Source organism: Gekko japonicus, unplaced genomic scaffold, assembly GCF_001447785.1.
Source record: "Gekko japonicus isolate JY-2015 unplaced genomic scaffold, Gekko_japonicus_V1.1 scaffold8, whole genome shotgun sequence".
NCBI lineage: Eukaryota > Metazoa > Chordata > Lepidosauria > Squamata > Gekkonidae > Gekko > Gekko japonicus.
Genome location: NW_015167057.1, coordinates 2,810,720 through 2,829,286, shown reverse-complemented (window position 1 = coordinate 2,829,286; position 18,567 = coordinate 2,810,720). Strand labels below are relative to the sequence as shown.

At 48.8% G+C, this 18,567-nt stretch overlaps 1 protein-coding gene across 1 annotated transcript in view; it reads right to left on the bottom strand.

Annotated features, from left to right (window-relative positions):
• The window catches only part of GPR179 (G protein-coupled receptor 179), a 92,739-nt gene that overhangs the window by 68,204 nt on the left and 5,968 nt on the right, over window positions 1–18,567 (bottom strand). Inside the window, exon 2 of the mRNA XM_015412429.1 lies at window positions 3,369–3,477. Coding sequence (XP_015267915.1) covers window positions 3,369–3,477 — 109 coding nt within the window. The remainder of the gene's footprint in view (window positions 1–3,368; window positions 3,478–18,567) is intronic.

Below are 18,567 nucleotides of genomic sequence, written 5' to 3'. Positions count from 1 at the left end.
CCCACCCCTGAAACAACCCAATCAGGCCCACGCCCTCAGTGTGATGACGCCACCCGTAAGTGACGTCATCATGCTGGGGGCGTCACTGGGCGACGCTCTAGCAGTCGCCCCAAAAAACTCTATGGTATCATGTCCAAAAAACTCTATGGTACAAATGTCCCAGGAGGGGATGAGGACTCCCCCGCCGCACGAGGTAAGTGACTTGGCAACCCTAGCGGTGGGGCTAGTTGGTGGCGGATTGGAGTACCCCTGTCCCAACCAGGGGTCTGGCAGCCCTAGCCGACCCTGCTTAACTTCCGAGATCTGACAAGATTGGGCTAGCCTGAGCTATCCAGATCAGGCGCATTGGTGCAACAGCAGCAAACCTGTCCCTGCCCCCCTCCCCGTTCCTCCAAGGAGATTGGGGATGTAGCTAGCGACCCTAAAAGGTCTCAGGTGGTCAGACATTATTCACTTTAACCAGGGGTCATTTCATAGAAAAAGAGCTAGGGGAACTCATTAGCATAACTCATTAGCATATGCCACACCCCCTGACATCAGGCGCCCGGCGGTGGACCTGCAAGGCCGGCGGGAGTGCGAGGAAGCCCCACCAAGGCCCTCCCTGGCTCCAGGCAGGCAGGGGTGGGGAGAGGCGGGGAGGAAGCAACTTACCCTCCCTCTTCTCCTGCCTCCTCCTGGCTGAATGAGGGTCGGAAGCGGGGCGGCTGGAAGCAGGGGGCGGGGCTTCGTCATGTGCCCCGCCCCCCACACCTCACCCGGGGGAACTGTGTTCCCCCGCGATCCCCCCCGAAATGACCTCTGACTTTAACTGTAGATGCTGTCAACTGAACCTAAGACTTCCTGCACGTGAAGCAGATACTCTGCCACAGAGCCACAGGCCCTTCTCCTGTACACTTGGATTTTTTTACACAGCTTTTGGGCATCAGAGGAACTCCTCCATTTCCTTGTCTTTTATACAGCTGCAAAGAAAGTCTTAGGTGAGCCTTTCTAGGGAGAGAGTTTCAGAGGGTGGGTGTTATAACAAAGGACTGGTTTCAATAGTATTCAGTCCTACAGACAGTGAGAACATGCCTTGCTTCTCTATGCACACTATGCACCAAGCCAGGAGTCCCCACCCTGCAGGAACCTTAGGAATTCTGACACATGTGGTGGGTACAGCCACAAAATAGCTACTGCAGGAGACAAGAGCCTGCTACAAAATGCCTGACGCTACATCAGTCACACAATAGCCCTTTCTGCACCTGTCTTTTTCCTCAGTTTCTGAGCACATCTCAGTGTCCTGTTCTGCATCCCTCCTACTCTCACTGCTGCTTTGTGTCGGGGCTTCTTGGTTCTGCATTTATTTTAGGGGGATCAGCGTTCAGACCGTTTCCAGCACACTGTTGCCCCACACTTCCCAAAAGTGCTTTTGCCACCAACCTTTGTCCTGCTCTGTCTTGAAATCGCTACTACTATTTTAAAAGTAGAATAGTTTCCGCGAATATTGAAGCACCACCCACCGCCCTCCCCTGTTTCGGCCTCTTTCTCTTTGGTCTATGTTAGGCGGCCAATTTACATGATAACAGGTTTCCTCATGGGCAATTGCTGAACATTTACATTTGTTTAGAGTCTGCAGGGGTTTGGAGGATGGGGGAGCTACTGGGAAAACCAGTTTTTCAAGAAGCACTTCTAAGCTAAGCAGACTTTGCTCACAAATATTTCCCTCAAAACAAAATGGATGTGTGGATTGATGGTTTGCATTTTGATTTGATACTAAGCATTGAGAATCGTATATTATCCCTGGGTTATTCCCGTTACATAATGTTAGTGAACACTGGCCTGTCAACACTGAACTGCCTCATCCACTCAATGTCATTCTGATTTTCCTGGAAGAATTCCTCCCACCAGCCAGGGCTCTGTGAAAAGGAAGAGAGAACACGGGGCATCGAAGGGAAGGGAGAAGTATCATGCTGGCGCCTTGGCTACTCCTGCTCCAAAGGAGAAGAGCAGTCAGGGATCGAAACATGCTTTCTTCCGTGAGTATGCAGAAAGCATCATCTGCAGAGACTTGAGCTTCTGGCACAAAGTGCTGAAGAATAATTACATATGCAGAATGAAAGGAAATTATTTGAATCAAAGGCATACTGCCTCAAGTTCTGGGGAAATCGGGAGTAAAGACTGAATGCAGAAAGAAGAAGAGAAGAAGAAGAGATTGGATTTATACCCCGCCCTTCACTCAGAGTCTCAGAGCGGCTTACAAACTCCTTTCCCTTCCCCTCCCCACAACCCTGTGGAGAGGTAGGTGGGGCTGAGAGAGCTCTTTCCAGAACTGTCCTTGAGAGAACAGCTCTGACAGAACTATGGCTTGCCCAAGATCATCCTGCAGCTGCAAGTGGAGGAGTGGGGAATCAAACCTGGTTCTCCCAGATTAGAGTCCACGCACTTAACCACTACACCAAACTGGCTCAGAGAAGGCCCAGTGAAGAGCATTGTGCTGTGGTGGTAGCTGTTGCCAAAGCAAAGTTTTTAAAAATCTGCACAGCCAATCAGAAACCTTGCTGGGCAAATGTCCCACAGCCCTGCCCACCTCCTAAAAAGATGTCAGTGGGTACCATGGCACCCTCAGCCACCATGCTGGGGACCCCTACACCAAGCCCTATGGTCTGATGCGACCAGCCATCTGCATGGAGCCAAATCCTACTGGTGCAGATACAGAGTACATAGTTCATCTCCCAAATTAAATATGGAATCTAGTGTGCAATCTGAGCCTATGTGTATAGTATTTGTTCCTGTTCAGATCTTAACCCACTGAATAGCACTGTAGGTGGTCTTGCCGCATTAGATAGGAAGGAAGGTAAGGTGTCCTTCACACTCTTCCCCCCTCGCTGCATTGTGTACAAGCACCGCTATCATTCATCCCCCCTAGCCGGCATCCTTAACAATCTAATATCATTATGCACGTCAACAGAATGCAAAGTGGAGGTCTGCCACAGATGTATGGCTTTCACACGATTGCTTTCAAGTTCATAATCAAGATAATAAGATTCAGTGATCCAAAAGTATCCTTCTGAGTCGATTTCCAAAAGCAGCCTTTAAAGATTTCCAAGCTCTGGAAAAACTGCCTGATTTTTAACTGTGAAATCTCATAGCGGCTAACTCTCTTGTTGCTTCTGCTGCCCCTATGGTGCCGCTTCATTCCTATTCACCCCGTTAGAAGCTACTCTGTCCACTTCTCATTTGCCTGTCTTGTCTTCTGTCTTTTCACTTCTTGGCTATATACAGCAACTGGCAAGCTAATAGTGCTTTAAGAAATGTTTAATAGAAGCTGTGGGAGGGGGGACCCCTGAGGGATCATGAGACGCTACCATGGAGTACAGGTCCTTTCTTACCTTGGTGCTGTTGAGATCGCACTGGTGTGTGTTTGCAAACCATCCCTGTCCACTGGCGCATTGGTTTATATCAATGTTCCGGATTTTAACATCCATTCTCACGACCCCCCTGAAATAGATAACACAAGGGGTTAAGCATAAATATTTGAGGGGGAGAAGGTGAGGGAGGGAGGAAACTTGTTGGGAAAGTAGTGCTAGGGATGCCAGCCTCCAGGTGGGACCTGGGGATCCCCTGGAATTATGCCTCATCTCCAGACTACAGAGATCAGTTCCCCTGGAGAAAACAGATGCTTTGGAGGGTGGACTGTGTGGTATTGTACCCCGCTGAGGACTCTGTCCCCCCCAGGGCCCATCCCCAAATCTCCAGGGGTTTCTCAACTTAGATCTACCCTGTTTTCCCGAAAATAAGACCTACCCCCAAAATAAGCCCTAGCAGGATTTCTATGCATTTGTGCTATAAGCCCTAGTGTGTCTTCTTGAGAAAAAATAAATATAAGACAGTGTCTTATTTTCGGGGAAACATGGTAGCAACCCTACCCCCCCATCCTCCAACCAATGCTCCCTCTAAGTTGTGGAGTTTTGTGAGCAAACATTCTACTTTGTGAGCTACTGGTGTTAAAGTTGCGAGCGAGTGATTTGGCTACTGCATAGATTAATTTGTTCTGGAGCCATCTTTCCTGAGCTAAGACAAAAGTATGTGAGCCAGAGGCTAAAAAACTGTGCTAGCTCACAGTAACTCAGCTTAGAGGGAACGCTACCCCCAACGTATATTTTGTGCATGTGCAGCTCCTCAATAGGGCAAATAACCCCCCTCCCCAGGCTGTTATTTTGGATTGGGAAGACAGCTTGGGAGGAGGCAGGAGCCTAGGGCTTCCACTCCTAGTTGAGAAACTCCTGGAGGTTTGGGGGGGTGAAGAAGAAGGAGAAGGAGAGGAGGAGGAGATTGGATTTATAGCCTGCCCTTCACTACTTGAAGGAGTCTCAGAGCAGTTTACAATCCCCTTCCCCTCCCCACAGCAGACACCCTGTGAGGTGAGTGGGGCTGAAAGAGCTCTCTTGAGAACTGCCCTTGAGAGAACAGCTCTGAAAGAACTTATGACTGTCCCAAGGTCACCCCAGCAGCAGCATGTGGAGGAGTGGGGAATCAAACCCGGTTCTCCCAGATTAGAGACCATGCTCCTAAACTAAGAATCTGGGGAGGGTGGAGTTTGAGGAGGGGAGGCACTTCAGCAGGGTACAATGCCATAGAGTCTACCTTCCAAAGCAGCCATTCTCTGATCTCTGTCGCCTAGAGATCAGTTGTAATTCTGGTAGATCTCCAACCACTACCTGGAGGTTGGCAGCCCTACAGGAGCACCTTCCACACTATGGGCCCTGCGGCTTTTGGGAAGTAAGTTCCCCCACAGCTGCTATCTGGCTGTGGGGAACATGAGCCGAATTGAAGAAACCCCAACCAAATTTGTGCACAAGTGTAGGTTGGACCTTAGAATGGATACGGATGTTACTCCGATCAGCTGGTAAGCCTAAAAACCCAAACAGCCGGCTCATCTGAGCAGTGTAACATCTGGCACTGGGACGTTTCAAACTCTGCTGAGGCGTGATTAGAAAAATTGCAGCGCAGATCTTTCCTCTCATAATGGAAGGAGCCGCCGCAATCTCATTCCTCCGGAGGTTAATTTAAACGTGCAAAACTAAGTGGAGTGCCTTAAACTTAGGAGCACTTATGGATTTACTGAGAATCTCATTTTAAAAAGAGAGAGCAACTTTTCACCCTTGCTTGGATTTCTAAACCTCACTGATTAAGAGAGATGGGTGAACAGCAGATTGCCTCAGGCCACCCAGTGAGTTAATGGCTGATGTGAAATGTGAATCAGGGAGCTGTTTCACAGTGTTTTTTTTCTGTCAGCCACTGTGCATTACACTCACTCACTCTTTACCTCTTTTTTGAGCACCGTACCAGTCTTTCCCAACTGTTTCCCAACGTCTAAAAGCATCGGTCTACAGGAAGTCCTCTCAGAAATATGGGGCCTGCAGCATGCTGCTTGCTTTGGGTTGGGCCATCACTGGTACTTTTTAATGCTTAAAACAGGTTTGAGGGATAGGCTCCCAGTGAATGACCCCCTAGGGTTGCCAAATCGAAATGGTCCGGGAGCGGGGGGCTCCCGGACGGCGTCTTCTCCGTGCGTGCGCGCGTCACCCGGAAGTGACGTCACACGCTGGGGGCGGGGCCACGCCATTTGAGGGGGAAACTCTTTGTTTTCCCTTCAAATGGCGTGGCCCCGCCCCCAGCGTGCGACGTCACTTCCGGGTGACGCGCGGGGGTGGGGTTTCCCCCAGGCCCTGATTCCGCAGGAGCGGGAATCGGGGCTTGAAAGCGGGGGGAATTCCGCCCCCCCGGGGGGGGGTTGGCAATCCGAATATCAGATCAGTAGCTGTTAGAGTATTCGATTAGGACAGGGGTCCCCAACTTATTAAAGCCTGTGAGCACCTTTGGAATTCTGACAGAAGGGTGATGGGCGCAGCCACTGAATGGCCACTGTAGGAGGTGGAGCCAAGCACAAAATGGCTGCCTTACAAGGCGGGGCCACAGACACAGAGAGGAAGCCCAAGTGCAGGGGAGAAAAGGGGCAATTGTAACAATACACTGGGGAAGAGGGGTGAGAGAGAATTAAACAAATACTGCTGTGGCAGTTGCTACTGAAACCATGTTATTTTAACCTGCATAGCTGATAGATCTTCACTGGCCAATCAGAAGACTTGCTGGGTAAGAGCCCCACCCACTTTCGATAAATACTTATTGGCAGGGCTATTTTTGGGCAGGAACGCACAGGAACGGAGTTCCGGCTGGCTTCAGAGTTGGCCACGCCCACTACAGCCCAAACCTCTGTTAGTGGCTACAGAGGGAAGGCCTGGAGAGTGACCCCGCCTGGTGACTCTGAGGTGGGCGGGTCAGGGGGGCTCTGGAAGGATTGGGGAGGCATCTAAATGCCTCCCTGTGCCTGCCCAAGGGGGGGCTTGCCCGGGCTCCCCGCAGCCCTGGGGTGCCTGGGCAAGCCAAGAGAAGGGATGGGGTGTGGCCTAATATGTTAATGAGCTGCTCTGTCATGGGTGTGGCCTAATATGCTAACGGGTTTCTGCTGTTGGGTGTGGCCTATTATGCTAATGAGTTCCTGCTGGGCTTTTTCTACAAAAAAGCCTTGCTTATTGGGTGCCATTGGTGGGCGACAGGGAGGGGATGGCTGGATTAGGACCTGGGGAGGCCTGGGTTTAAATTCCTGCTCTCCATGGAACTCACTCGGTGTTGGGCCAGTTGCTCTCCCTCTCAGTATAATCTACACACAGGGTGGTTGTTGTGAGGAGATAATGGAGAATGGGAGAGAACCATGTATGCTGCCATGAGCTCCTTGAAGGAAAGGCGAGGTAAAAACATAATAAATAAATACTAAAGCACAGTGTTGTCCACATCAAATTCCCAATCTGGGTCCAAAAATTCAACACTGTAACAGTCGAGCAGCATTCTTCAAAATGAAGTTGTTCATGTTGAAGTCAGCGACTCAGCAATGCTCCCTCTAAGCTGTGGAATCTTGTGAACAAAAATCCTACTCTGTGAGCTACTGACATTAAAGTTGTGAGCGAGCGATTTGGCTACTGCAGAAATTAGCTTGCTCTGGAGCCATCCTTCCTGAGCGGACAAAAATGTGTGAGCTGGAGGCTAAAAAACTCTGAGCTAGTTCACACTAACTCAGCTTGGAGGGAACACTGCTCAGCACGCCTAGACATTGGGTGGCACTACATCACCCTGTAAGGGTATACAGGTGTTATCACCTTGAATGGGATGTCTCCAGGGGTGGATTAAGGCTCACTGGTGCCCTAAGCACTGACCAATCTTGGTGCCCCCCTCCTTTCCTCCTCATTTGCGCACCACTCAACTGAATACGCTTCATTTTTGACGTTTACATGGGGCTGAAATTAAAAAGGGGCAGAGAGGGTCATTGAGACGACTGTCATGACAACTGAATTTGGCTCCATCGTTTTACTTTTAAACACATGCATTTTATTTATTTATTTATTATTTTTATTTTATTTATTATTAAATTTATACCCCGCCTTCCCCACAAAGGGCTCAGGGCTACTTTTAAACATAGCCTATGACGCTGCAGCTCTCCAACAAAAAATAGAAGATAACCCTCGGGTGCACCATGATCAATTTGCACTAGTTTGGTCAAATATATATATTTTTTAGAAATCTTCATTCGTGTTTTCCTTTTCTTTTCGCCCTTTTCCCAACTTTGTGGTGCCACCTTTGGCCCTGGAGCCCTAAGCACGTGCTTAGTCTGCTTAATGGTTAATCCGCACCTGGGATTCTCAGAGCGGCTCACAAACTCCTTTCCCTTGGCCCCCTAGTGGTTTTTATGGGCCCCTCCCTGAGCCATGGACATCCGGCTGCCCCTTGTGCCGTGCCGTGGGAAGAGGAACTGGGCCTCCTTGGGGGGGAGCCAGATGCTCTGCAGGGAAGGCCTGCCCTTGCTGAGGGGGGGATGGAGGGAAGCTCCAGCCGCTGGGCATTACCTCCCTTGCCCTGGAGCCTGGGGGGTACAGGGCTGCCTTAGGAGTTCTAAGGAGCCCCACCAATTAAATCAAAGTTAATTTAATTAACTTTGTTTTAATTGGCTACTGGGCCCCCCCAAGGCCCCCTCCCACAAAAATCTCTAGCTACGGGGCTGCCCTCCATGGAGAACATATGTCTCTGCAGGTTTCTCTTTAGATGAGGCTTCTCTCTCTCCTTTCGACTGCAACCTGAATGTGAACTGGATCTACTTGAATAAATGTAAGTTTACTTTTTTTGCAATATCCTTCTTGGGAGATTTATTTACTGCACTCCCTATCACACCTCTGCGACTAGGCAAAACTCTGCTAGGGCCCCGCCACAGATCAGATGGCGAGCCAGCTGAACTGCACATGTCGGAGCATGCACAGTTCGCCTAGGAGCCGGGGACGTGTCGGCGCAGATCAGACTCCCGGTTTGCGGTGCACCATTGGGATGAACCACCTTGGTAGGTGGTTCCAACTTGAAGCGGTTTATCACATGGATAGGCCAGTTGGGGGACGGAAGCACTACGCTTCCCAGATGTTGTGGTGTGATTGCGGCCATTTGCTCCGCCCCCGAACCGTCCCGCTACTGGCCCAATATTAACCAAATATCTCAACAATTCATTGTATTGATCCGCTCTTTCTAAAAAAAACCCAGGGGTTTTGTGCCATGAAATTTCAGGCTGTTTAACACAGGTGTGGCAGCCAAGCCAAAACAATGGTTTATGGTCCGAAAAATACGGTATTTGTTTTGTGAAACCTGTGCAGCTGCACTCCTCAAATAGCCTCCTCGTGGTGGTGGCGGTGGTGCCCTGTCCTGGGATCTCTGTATGGAAACATCATACTCCTTCAGGCAGCGTGTCAGGAAGGCTTCCACATCGGCATGCTCTCCCACGCTTAAACGAAACAACCCGTCTCGCACATCGCAAAATGACATTTCAAGGAAAGGGCTACTCCAAACCCTCCTCTTTCATCTGCTACAGCAGGAGTTTATTTACGTTGAGGAATCGTCAAAAATGCAGTTTCCCCACCTACTGCCTAAAGTGGTAAATTCCAGGAAGGGTTTTCTCATTTGATTCTGCTGAATTGCAGCCTTATGGTTAAGCCTAAGACACAGTGATTTGCCCAAGGCCTCATCCTGTCTCTGAAGAGGTAGCTTACATGGCATGGATGGAAAAACCTTCCCCTGTTGGATCTCTGTCTAAGAAAGATACATGAATCCTGACAGAAACAAATGCTATACCTGTAGGCTCTTGGCTAGCTTCCTAGCCATTTCCCCCCCATCTTCCCCAATCCCTGATAGGGTTGCCACCTCTGGGTTGGGAAATACCTGGAGATTTTGCGGTTGGAGCCTGGGGAGGATGGAGTTTGGGGAGGGGAGGGACCTCAGCAGGGTATGATGCCGTAGAGTCCAACCCCTTCCCCCTGCCCAAGTAGTCATTTTCTCCAGGGAGATCTGGAGATTAATTTCAATAGTGGGAGATCTCCAGGTGTTACCTGGAGGTTGGCAACAGTAACCCTGACATTTTATTTACTTATTTTTGCATCAATGGGTGCAAAAAGGGCCCAGATGCTGTTTGCAATGAAATACTGGCCCTGACCTGGATAGCCCAGGATCACATCCGATCTCGGAAGCTTAACCAGGGCTGACCCTGGCAAATACTTGGATGGGAGACCGCCGAGGAATACCAGAGCCGGAACGCAGAGGCAGGCAATGATCAAGCCACCTCTCTGAAATGTCCTAACCTCAGTAGGGTCGCCAGAAGTCACCGTGACTTCCAGGCACACAAGCACATGCGCACGCACACACACACACAATAAAAAAATAGATGTGAAATAATGAACGGGGAGCTTATGCAAATTTCACTCTTTTCTTTTCTGAATAACCACAATAGGCACAGCTACCTAAAAAATGGATTTTTCACAATGATTGCCTGATATTTAGTTTAGCCTTAAAAACCACGTGCTGTGGGCGGGGTGTTGGTTTGGTCTGCAGCATCAGGCTGCCAATTCCTGGTTGGAAAATTCCTGGAGATTTGGAGCGGAGCCTGGGGAAAGTGGGTTTCGGAGAGGGGAGGGACCTCAATCAGGTGTAATACCATAGAGCCCAAAGCAGCCATTTTCTCCAGGGAAGGGGAACTGATCTCTGCTTAGGGTTGCCAGCCTCCAGGTGGGACCTGGAGATCTCCCGCTTTTACAACTGATCTCCAGCTGACAGAGATCAGCTCCCCTGGAGAAAATGGCTGCTTTGATTGGTGGACTCTCTGGCATTGTACCATGCTGAGGCCCCTCCCCTCCCCAAACTCCACCCTCTCCCGCATCCACCCCCAAAGTCTCCAGGTATTTTCCATCCCAGACCTGGCAACTCTGTCTCTGCTGTCTGGAGAGCAATTGTAATTTTACAAGAACTCCATGTACTACGTCGAAGTTGGTAGCCCTAAGTCTTGGGGCCCTTTGACCACCCCAAATGTTGTCAGTTCTGCAAAGTAATATATTCAGTTGTAGGGTGGAATGAAACTAGAACCAAGACATAACCAACATGAGAAATGTATGGCCACGAACAAGGATGGAATCGGCTTACATATTTGCTTGAAACATACAGATCTCTAGCGGCTGGACAGAAAGCATTGTGGGTCGTTCACTGTATGTGGGAGGAGACTGCCCTTTTGCTGAGGATTTATGAGCACAGGCAAGTGGCCATCGGTGAATTCAAAAGGTGGGCAGACTTACACAGAACACAGTGAAACAACGCACACTCGGAACACTGTGACTTAGGGAGATAGCCAGGGAATCCTAAAGCAGAAGGCTTATCTGCCATGGAAAGAACTGGCTGTTCAGAGGAAGATGACAGGCAGGGATTAAGTCTGACAGGACAGAGAGATGGATTGATGGGCTATTAAAAAAAAGATTGGGAACCAGAATAAGATGTTTAGCTAAAGCTGATCGTAGTTTTTCCACTGCCCAAGGTGAACAACTGTAGTCACCAAACGTACTCCATCCCCACCAAGTCGCCTCGGGCTGTATCCACTACACACACAGTGGAATGAGACTGCGAATGAGGGAACAGAATGGACTGTACCCCTTCAGACTTAGGTTTGGCAAATCCAGGTTGGGAACTCCTTAGGGACTTGGGAGTGGACCCTGAGGAGGGTAAGATTGGAGGAGGACCTTGGCAGGTTTTAATACCATAGAGTCCTAGGTGTGAACTGGATAGTCAGGTTTCTTTTGGCAGGGGTGGATTTTAATATTACATTGGCAGTTGCCAAGTTATTTTCTCAGTCGACTAAGATTAAAAATCTTTAAATTTTACATTATATAGACACATGCATTAAATAAATTTCCTTCTTTTTTAAAGTCTTAGTGTGACACTGTTCAGAGCCAAATTAGCTGTAAGAGCAGTATCGTTAAAGTATAATCACAGAGTCCATATAATACCATAGAGCCCCCCCTCCAGAGCAGCCATTTTCTCCAGAGGAACTGATCCCTGTAGTCTGGAGATCAGTTGTAATTCCAGGAGATCTTCAGGCCTAACCTGGAGGCTGGCAGCCCTGGTTGCCTTCCTGCCTTTTGAAACAGCCTCCCTGCCAGTAACCATCCCACTCCTGGCCAAACAAAAAACCCAGCACATCAGGGACAGTATTCTAGGTCACAGTTTTACTTTCTGTATTAGTCTTCCAATTACAGGCAGGTAAATAGAGTCCTTTGGACTGCAAGAAGAACAAATCAGTCAATCCTAAAAGAAATCAACCCTGACTGTTCCCTGGAAGGCCAGATAATGAAACTGAAGCTCAAATACTTTGGCCACCAAATGAGAAGGGAGCACTCACTGGAGAAGACCCTGATGCTGGGAAAGATTGAAGGTCAAAGAAGACGGGGACGGCAAAGGATGAGATGGTTAGACAGTGTCATAGATGCAACAAACATGAAATTGAGCACACTTCAGAGGACGGCGGAAGACCGGAACGCCTAGCGGGATCTGGTCCATGGGATCGCGAAGAGTCGGACTCGACTGTGCGACTGAACAACAACAACAAATAGACCTTGGCAGGAATAGGACAGGAGGTGCTAGGGTTGCCAGCCCTGGGTGGGCTGGGAAATAGCTGGAGATTCTGGGGGTGGAGTCTGTGGAAGGTAGGGCTTAGGGAGGGGAGAGACCTCAGCAGAGTATAATTCCATAGAGCAAGGGTGTCAAACATGCAGCCTGTGGGCCAGATCAGGCCCCCGGAGGGCTTCTATCAGGCCCGTGGTGGAACTGGCTGTCTTCTGCTTCTTCTTCCAGTTCTGCTGCTGCTGCTGCATCATCATAAGTTTGCAGTTTACAGATACACATCTGAACAGCATACTGAAGATTGCAACAGCACAGACATTTTGATGCAGTAATTCAGAGCAAGAGGTGTCAGTTATCAGACACTGTTAAATAAACAAAATATTGCAAGAGTGCTAATGCTTTAAGCATGTTTTTATTTTAAGTTAAAAAAAACCCTTTGTGTTTGTGTCCTTTATAAAGTTTATATCTCTGTTACCCGGCATTACATTTTATGACACACATGGCCCGGTCCAATAAGATCTCATTTGTGTCAGATCCGGCCCTCATAACAAATGAGTTCGACACCCCTGCCATAGAGCCCACCTTCCAAAGCAGTCATTTTCTCCAGGGAATTAACCTTTGTTGTCTGGAGACCAGCTGTAATTCCGGGAGATCTCCAGCCACTGCATGGAGGCTAGCAACCCTGGAAGGTATAATGGCAGCAATTTCTCACTCAGAATCAATTCTGTTAAAGGGGCTGGTAAGATGGCAAAGTTGCAAGATGGTGACCCCAGCTCTTCTTGGTGAGCCAGCTTGGTGTAGTGGTTAAGTGCGCGGACTCTAATCTGGGAGAACCGGTTTTGATTCCCCACTCTTCCACTTGCACCTGGCTGGATGACCTTGGGCAAGCCGTAGTTCTGATAAGAGCTGTTCTTGAAAAAGAACAGTTTCTGTCAAGAGCTCTCTCAGCCCCACCTGCCTCACAGGGTGTCTGTTGTGGGGAGGAGAAGGGAAAGGAGTTTGTAAGCCACTCTGAGACACCTTTGAGTAGTGAAGGGCGTGTTATAAATCCAATCTCTTCTTCTTCTTCCCATTCTTCGCTGTCAACCCTTCTTGCAGCTGATTGGTTTCCACCTGCTGTGATGGTGGAGACTCAACTTCAAGATGGGGATGGTTGTATGGTAGCGCCATCTTGAGCGACACGGTGGTTGCCTGTGCAACTGCTTTGAGAAACCTGCCAGCACCACCTTGGAGTTGCCTATCACCCCAGTTGTTGGTCGCAGTCTATTGCTGGTGAAATTAGGTTCCAGAATGGTCGTATTGCGCAAAAATGGCTCTCCTTAGAAACTGTACCTCATACTCGTGACCTGAGATGAGCTATTTGTCCTCCAATGTGTCAAGCGTTACATCCTCTTCTGGAGTTTTGGCAACTTAGATTTATCTTGTGTCCTCTACATTCTGGGCTTCCATAAATGTCTCTCACCAAAAGATTGTTAAAAGAGCTCTTTTGGATCAAACCGCTGGTCCATCTAATACAGCACACTATGGCCAGCCAGTTGCCCCAGAGAGCCAACAAACAGGGCTCAGAGGCCAAGATATTCCCCGTGATCTCACCTCCTATCACTGAGATTCAGAGGTTTGCTGTCTCTGAATGTGGAGCTTTCGTTTAGTCAGAAAGGCCAGTAGCCATTAGGGGATCTCTCCTTCATGCATCTATCCAGCCCCTTCCAAAGCCATCCATGCGAGAGGCCATCCCTATATCCACTGGCTGTGAATCTCACAATCTGATTATTCATTGAGTAGAGCTGCCTTCTGGTGGGGCCTGATGATTTCCCAGAATTATTAACTGATCTCTAGACTACAGACATGGGTTTCCTTGGAGAAAATGCCTGCTTTGGAGAGTGGACTCTATGGAATTACATTCTGCTGAGGTTCCTCCCTTCTAGGGATGCCAGCCTCCTGGTGGGGTCTGGGGATCCTCCAGAATCACAGCTCATCTTCAGACTGCAGACTGCAGTTCCCTGGAGAAAGTGGATGCTTTGGAGGGTTGACTCTATGGCCCTGTACCCCATTAGATGTCCTCCCCAGGCTCCATCCTCAAATATCCAGGAATTCAAGGTAGATCTAGCACCCCTACCCCCCATTCCCCACCAGTGGCCGGGGGGACCTGGTAGGGTTGCCAGGTCTTTCCTGGGTGCCGGCGGGTGTGTGTGTGTGTGTCCTCTTCTTCCCCAGGATTCTTCAGTGCTTGTGCTTTGTGCATATGCGGCAATGACATCACCTTGAAGTGACATCATCACACAGGACATGTTGTGGGGGATGCTCTAGCATTTGAGGGAAAACTCTATGGTAGCCATAGAGGGTTTTTTTTAATGCTAGAGCGTCCCCTCCTCTGCAACATGCCCTGTGCGATAATGCTACCTCCAGCTCATGTCATTGTGCCAGGCATGTTGGCACAGATGGGACTGTTTGGGGGCAGGGTGGCGGTAGATTGGGGCCCCTAAAAGCGGGTAAACCCTGGCCTGCATCAGGGGGATGGCAAGCCTACGACCTAGCAACCCTACTCCCCTCCCCAAACCCTGTCATCCCTAACGGGGGCAGGGCTCCCCCACCAGCTGGCTGGGTGGCAGCAGATTGGGGGCCCCCAAAGCGGGTAGCCCCTGGCCTGCATCAGGGGGATGGCAAGTCTACAACCTAGCAACCCTACCCCCCTCCCCAAACCCTGTCATCCCTAGGCTACACCCAGGGTTGCCAGCTCTGGGTTGGAAAATACCTGGAAATTTCGAGGGTGACATTAGGGGAGGGAAGGGACTTCAATGGGATATAATGCTATACAGCCCAGCTTCCAAAGCAGCCATTTTTTCCGGTTGAATTGATCTCTGTCACCTGGAGGTCAGTTGTAATAACAGATCTGCAGCCACAACCACTAATATCTCCCAGCATTCCCTGACCTGCATTTGGCAGCCCTGTCATTAAGTAAAGATGATTTCCTTTTCCCTGCCTTGAATCTATTGCCCATCAACTGCACGGGGTGCTTCCAAGTTCTAGTATTATGAGAGAGGAATAGAAAGCTCTCTCTTCTGTCCACTTTGTCCACCTCAAGCATACTTTTATAAACCTCTGTTGTGTTCCCCCTCCTCAGTTTTCTTTTTCCGGATCTGAGAAGCCCCTGGAAGTGAGGAAGGAGGCCTCACTCCATCCTTCTGCTTCTTTCCTCACTTCCTGTGTGGAAGTCCATCATGGATGTTGATCGAAAGGGCAAACTGGGCTCTTTGCTGAAGCAGGAACAGTGGCTGTTTCTGAAGCCAGAAATCAGCCGAGAGCCAGAATCTGCTTCCAACATCAGTGGAGGAGGGGGAAAGAGAGCCTGCACTCAGCAGCAGTCCGTAATCTTTTTCTGAAGTTAATCCATATTTAATTTAATTTTTAATGTTATTGATTTAGTGCATTTCTTCGCCACCTCTTCAGAAACGCTGGCCTTGGAAAGAAGAAGAAGAGAAGAGAAAAGGAGACTGGATTTATACCCCTCCCTTCACTCGGAGTCTCAGAGCGGCTTACAGTCTTCTTCCTCTTCTCTTCCCCACAACAGACACCCTGTGATGTAGGTGGGGATGAGAGAGCTCTTTTGAGAACTGCCCTTGAGAGAACAGCTCTGAGAGAACTTATGACTGACCCAAGGTCACCCAGCTGGCTGCATGTGGATGAGTGGGGAATCAAACCCGGTTCTCTCAGAGTAGAGTCCATGCTCCTAACCACTACATCAAACTGGAAAGGACAGTGACTTGCAACAGGGAGGACTTCTGAAGTTGCTGCCCTGCAAACAGGTAAGAACAGAAGCTGCCCATAACATTGTCTGTTGTGGCCTCCACATGTAGGGTTGCCTGGTGCCCACTGAGGACAGGGGAACTCCTACCCTATCAACCATTGCCTGTACTCACTCCAGTGAGCAGCAAGAGGAAAACTGGGGGGAGGAGGGGAACATTGCTGCTGCTGATTTGACATTACTTCCAGGTGAAGTCCCAGGAATTGCATCACTGCCTCCCATACTCTAGGAACGGACTCAACAGCGTTTACCACAGAGTCTTTAAGATTCCTAGAGTGTCACCCGGGGGGAGGGGGTGATGACATCAGTGACACGTCCCTCCCATGCCCTGCCTACAAATACCTCCCAGGGAGTGAAGGCATGGCCCAGCATCCCTATGCCACTTTGAGGGTCAGGAAGAGCTCAAGAAGGCTTCTACATTTTTATCATTCTGCACAATATAGAAAACAGTTGTTTAGGACAGACTTTTCATAAAGGGAATCCTGCCTTCCCCAGGCTCCACCCCAAAATCACAAAATATTTCCCAATCCAGAGCTGGCAACTCCATAAATTAAGTTAAAAAATAAAAACTATGACATATTCAGTCAATTAAAAATAACAGCAAGCTATAAAGGAAAGAGTAAAACATAAAACCATCCAACAACAAACCAAAAAGTAACCAAAACCAGCATAAAAGGAAAAAACACGACAGAAAAAAAGCCGCCAATCAACAAAAACGATAGAACAACAGAATGAGGCCAGTTAAATAAAAAGCTAAAAGATAATATACAGGCAGACACTGATTGCCTTTCTGCTCTCAATATGCAGTGCAAAGGCACCACTTGCAAAAGATTCCTCAGAGCTCTCCTTTGCCGATCATTAGGATTGCCAACCACTTTGGTGTAGTGGTTAAGTGCGCGGATTCTAATCTGGGAGAGCCGGGTTTGATTCCCCACTCCTCCACTTGCATCTGCTGGATGACCTTGGGCAAGCCATAGTTCTGGCACAGCTGTTCCTGTGAAAGAGCAGTTTCTGTCAAATTTCCTTTCCTCTCCATTGGGAAATACCTGAAGAGTTTGGGGGTGGATCCTGAGGAGGGTGGGGTTTGGGAAGGGGAGGGACATGGATGCAGCATAATTCCATAGAGTCCATCTTTCAAAGTGGTATTTTCTCCAGAGTAACTGATCGCTGTCTCTTGGAGATAATTTATAATCCTGGGAGAGCTCCAGCCACCATCTGGAGGTTGGCAACCATACATCACACACATAGATTTAGGGGAGTATTTTGGAGGGCCGGAGGAGAGAATGTTGCAGGCCTCTTAAAGAGATTGTTGGTCTTTGCAGCATCTCCTCATACAATTTGTTTTCCAAATATTCTTGATGATCCCAATTTTATTGTTCATCTGAATCCTGACCATTTTGTCAATATCCTTCTGTTGATTTAGAATGTCTTGATTCTCCTCTTCTTCTAAGGAGATTGGGGAGGCATACTCAGATCTTCCTTCCCCTTTTTTATCCTCAGTGTACCCATATGAAGTAAGTTCTACTGAAAGATAATGACTAGCCCAAGGTCAGTATACTTTGTTACAGAGTATGTATTTGCATATAGGTCTTCCCGGGCATGGTCTGACTCATTAACCGATATATACTACATAATTTCTCTCACAGTGAGTACATCACAGATTTTCATGATTCATGTGTGACATAGTTGATTTCTCACAAGTGAATACTGCACACCATTCACACAGTCCTTTCAAGTTGTCAAAGGATTTTCTTACATTGTCTTGTTGGAATTCTTACAACAATCCTATAAGGTGGGTTCCTATTATCATTTCATCTAATTCTGAACTGGGGTCCCGGAGTGTGGATCAAGAAACCCCAAATAACAGAAACAGTGTCTGTACCTTAAAGAAATGAATGGACAAAGAAGAAGAAGAGGAGGAGGAGGATTTATACCCCACCCTTCACTTGGAGTCTCAGAGCGGCTTACAATCTCCTTTCCTTTCCCTTCCCCTCCCCACACCAGACACCCTGTGAGGACCGCTCTTGAGAGAACAGCTTTGAGAGAACTTATGACTGACCCAAGGCCAGGGACGGTGAAACTACATTCCGAGAGCTTGGTGGCCATGGGGGAGGTAGCTAGGCAACCACAACAAGCTGAGTTTTCCAAGCTTTAGTTTCTATCCCTCAAAGGTGTGTGGGGGTGACAGGAAAAGATAGAACAAGGGAGGGACAGAAGGGAAAGAAGAAGGAGAAGCTGAGGAGAACAGAGAAAAGTAGGTAACTACATGGGTGTCAGACAGAGGGGGGGAAAGAAAGAGATTGGTAGGGGGCAGGAAAGAGGGAAACCTGAAGATGGGGCTTGGTAGGTAAAGGCAGCGGTCATTTTGTAGAAAAAGAGGTGCAGGAGCTCTTTAGCATAACTCATTAACATAACTTATTTGCATATCCCACACCCCCTGACATCACCGGAAGTGTGTCAGAAGACAACACCCACTGCTCAAGCTCCACTGGACTGTTTTGGATTGCTAGCTATTGGGGGGGGGGCGTGCAGATCTGCCCTCGCAGAGGAGGGAGAGCTTGTACCTGAATAAAACTTGGCCTTAAAGGTGCCACTGGACTCCTTTGGATTGCTAGCTGGGGGGACGGGACGCGCAGATCTGTGCAGGAAGGAAGGAAGGAGGTGGAAAAGAGAACGAAAGGAAGAGGGAAAGAAAGAGAAAGAAAGAAGGAGGCAGAGAAGGAAAGGAGGGAAAGGGAAAGAAGGAAGGAAGGAAGAAG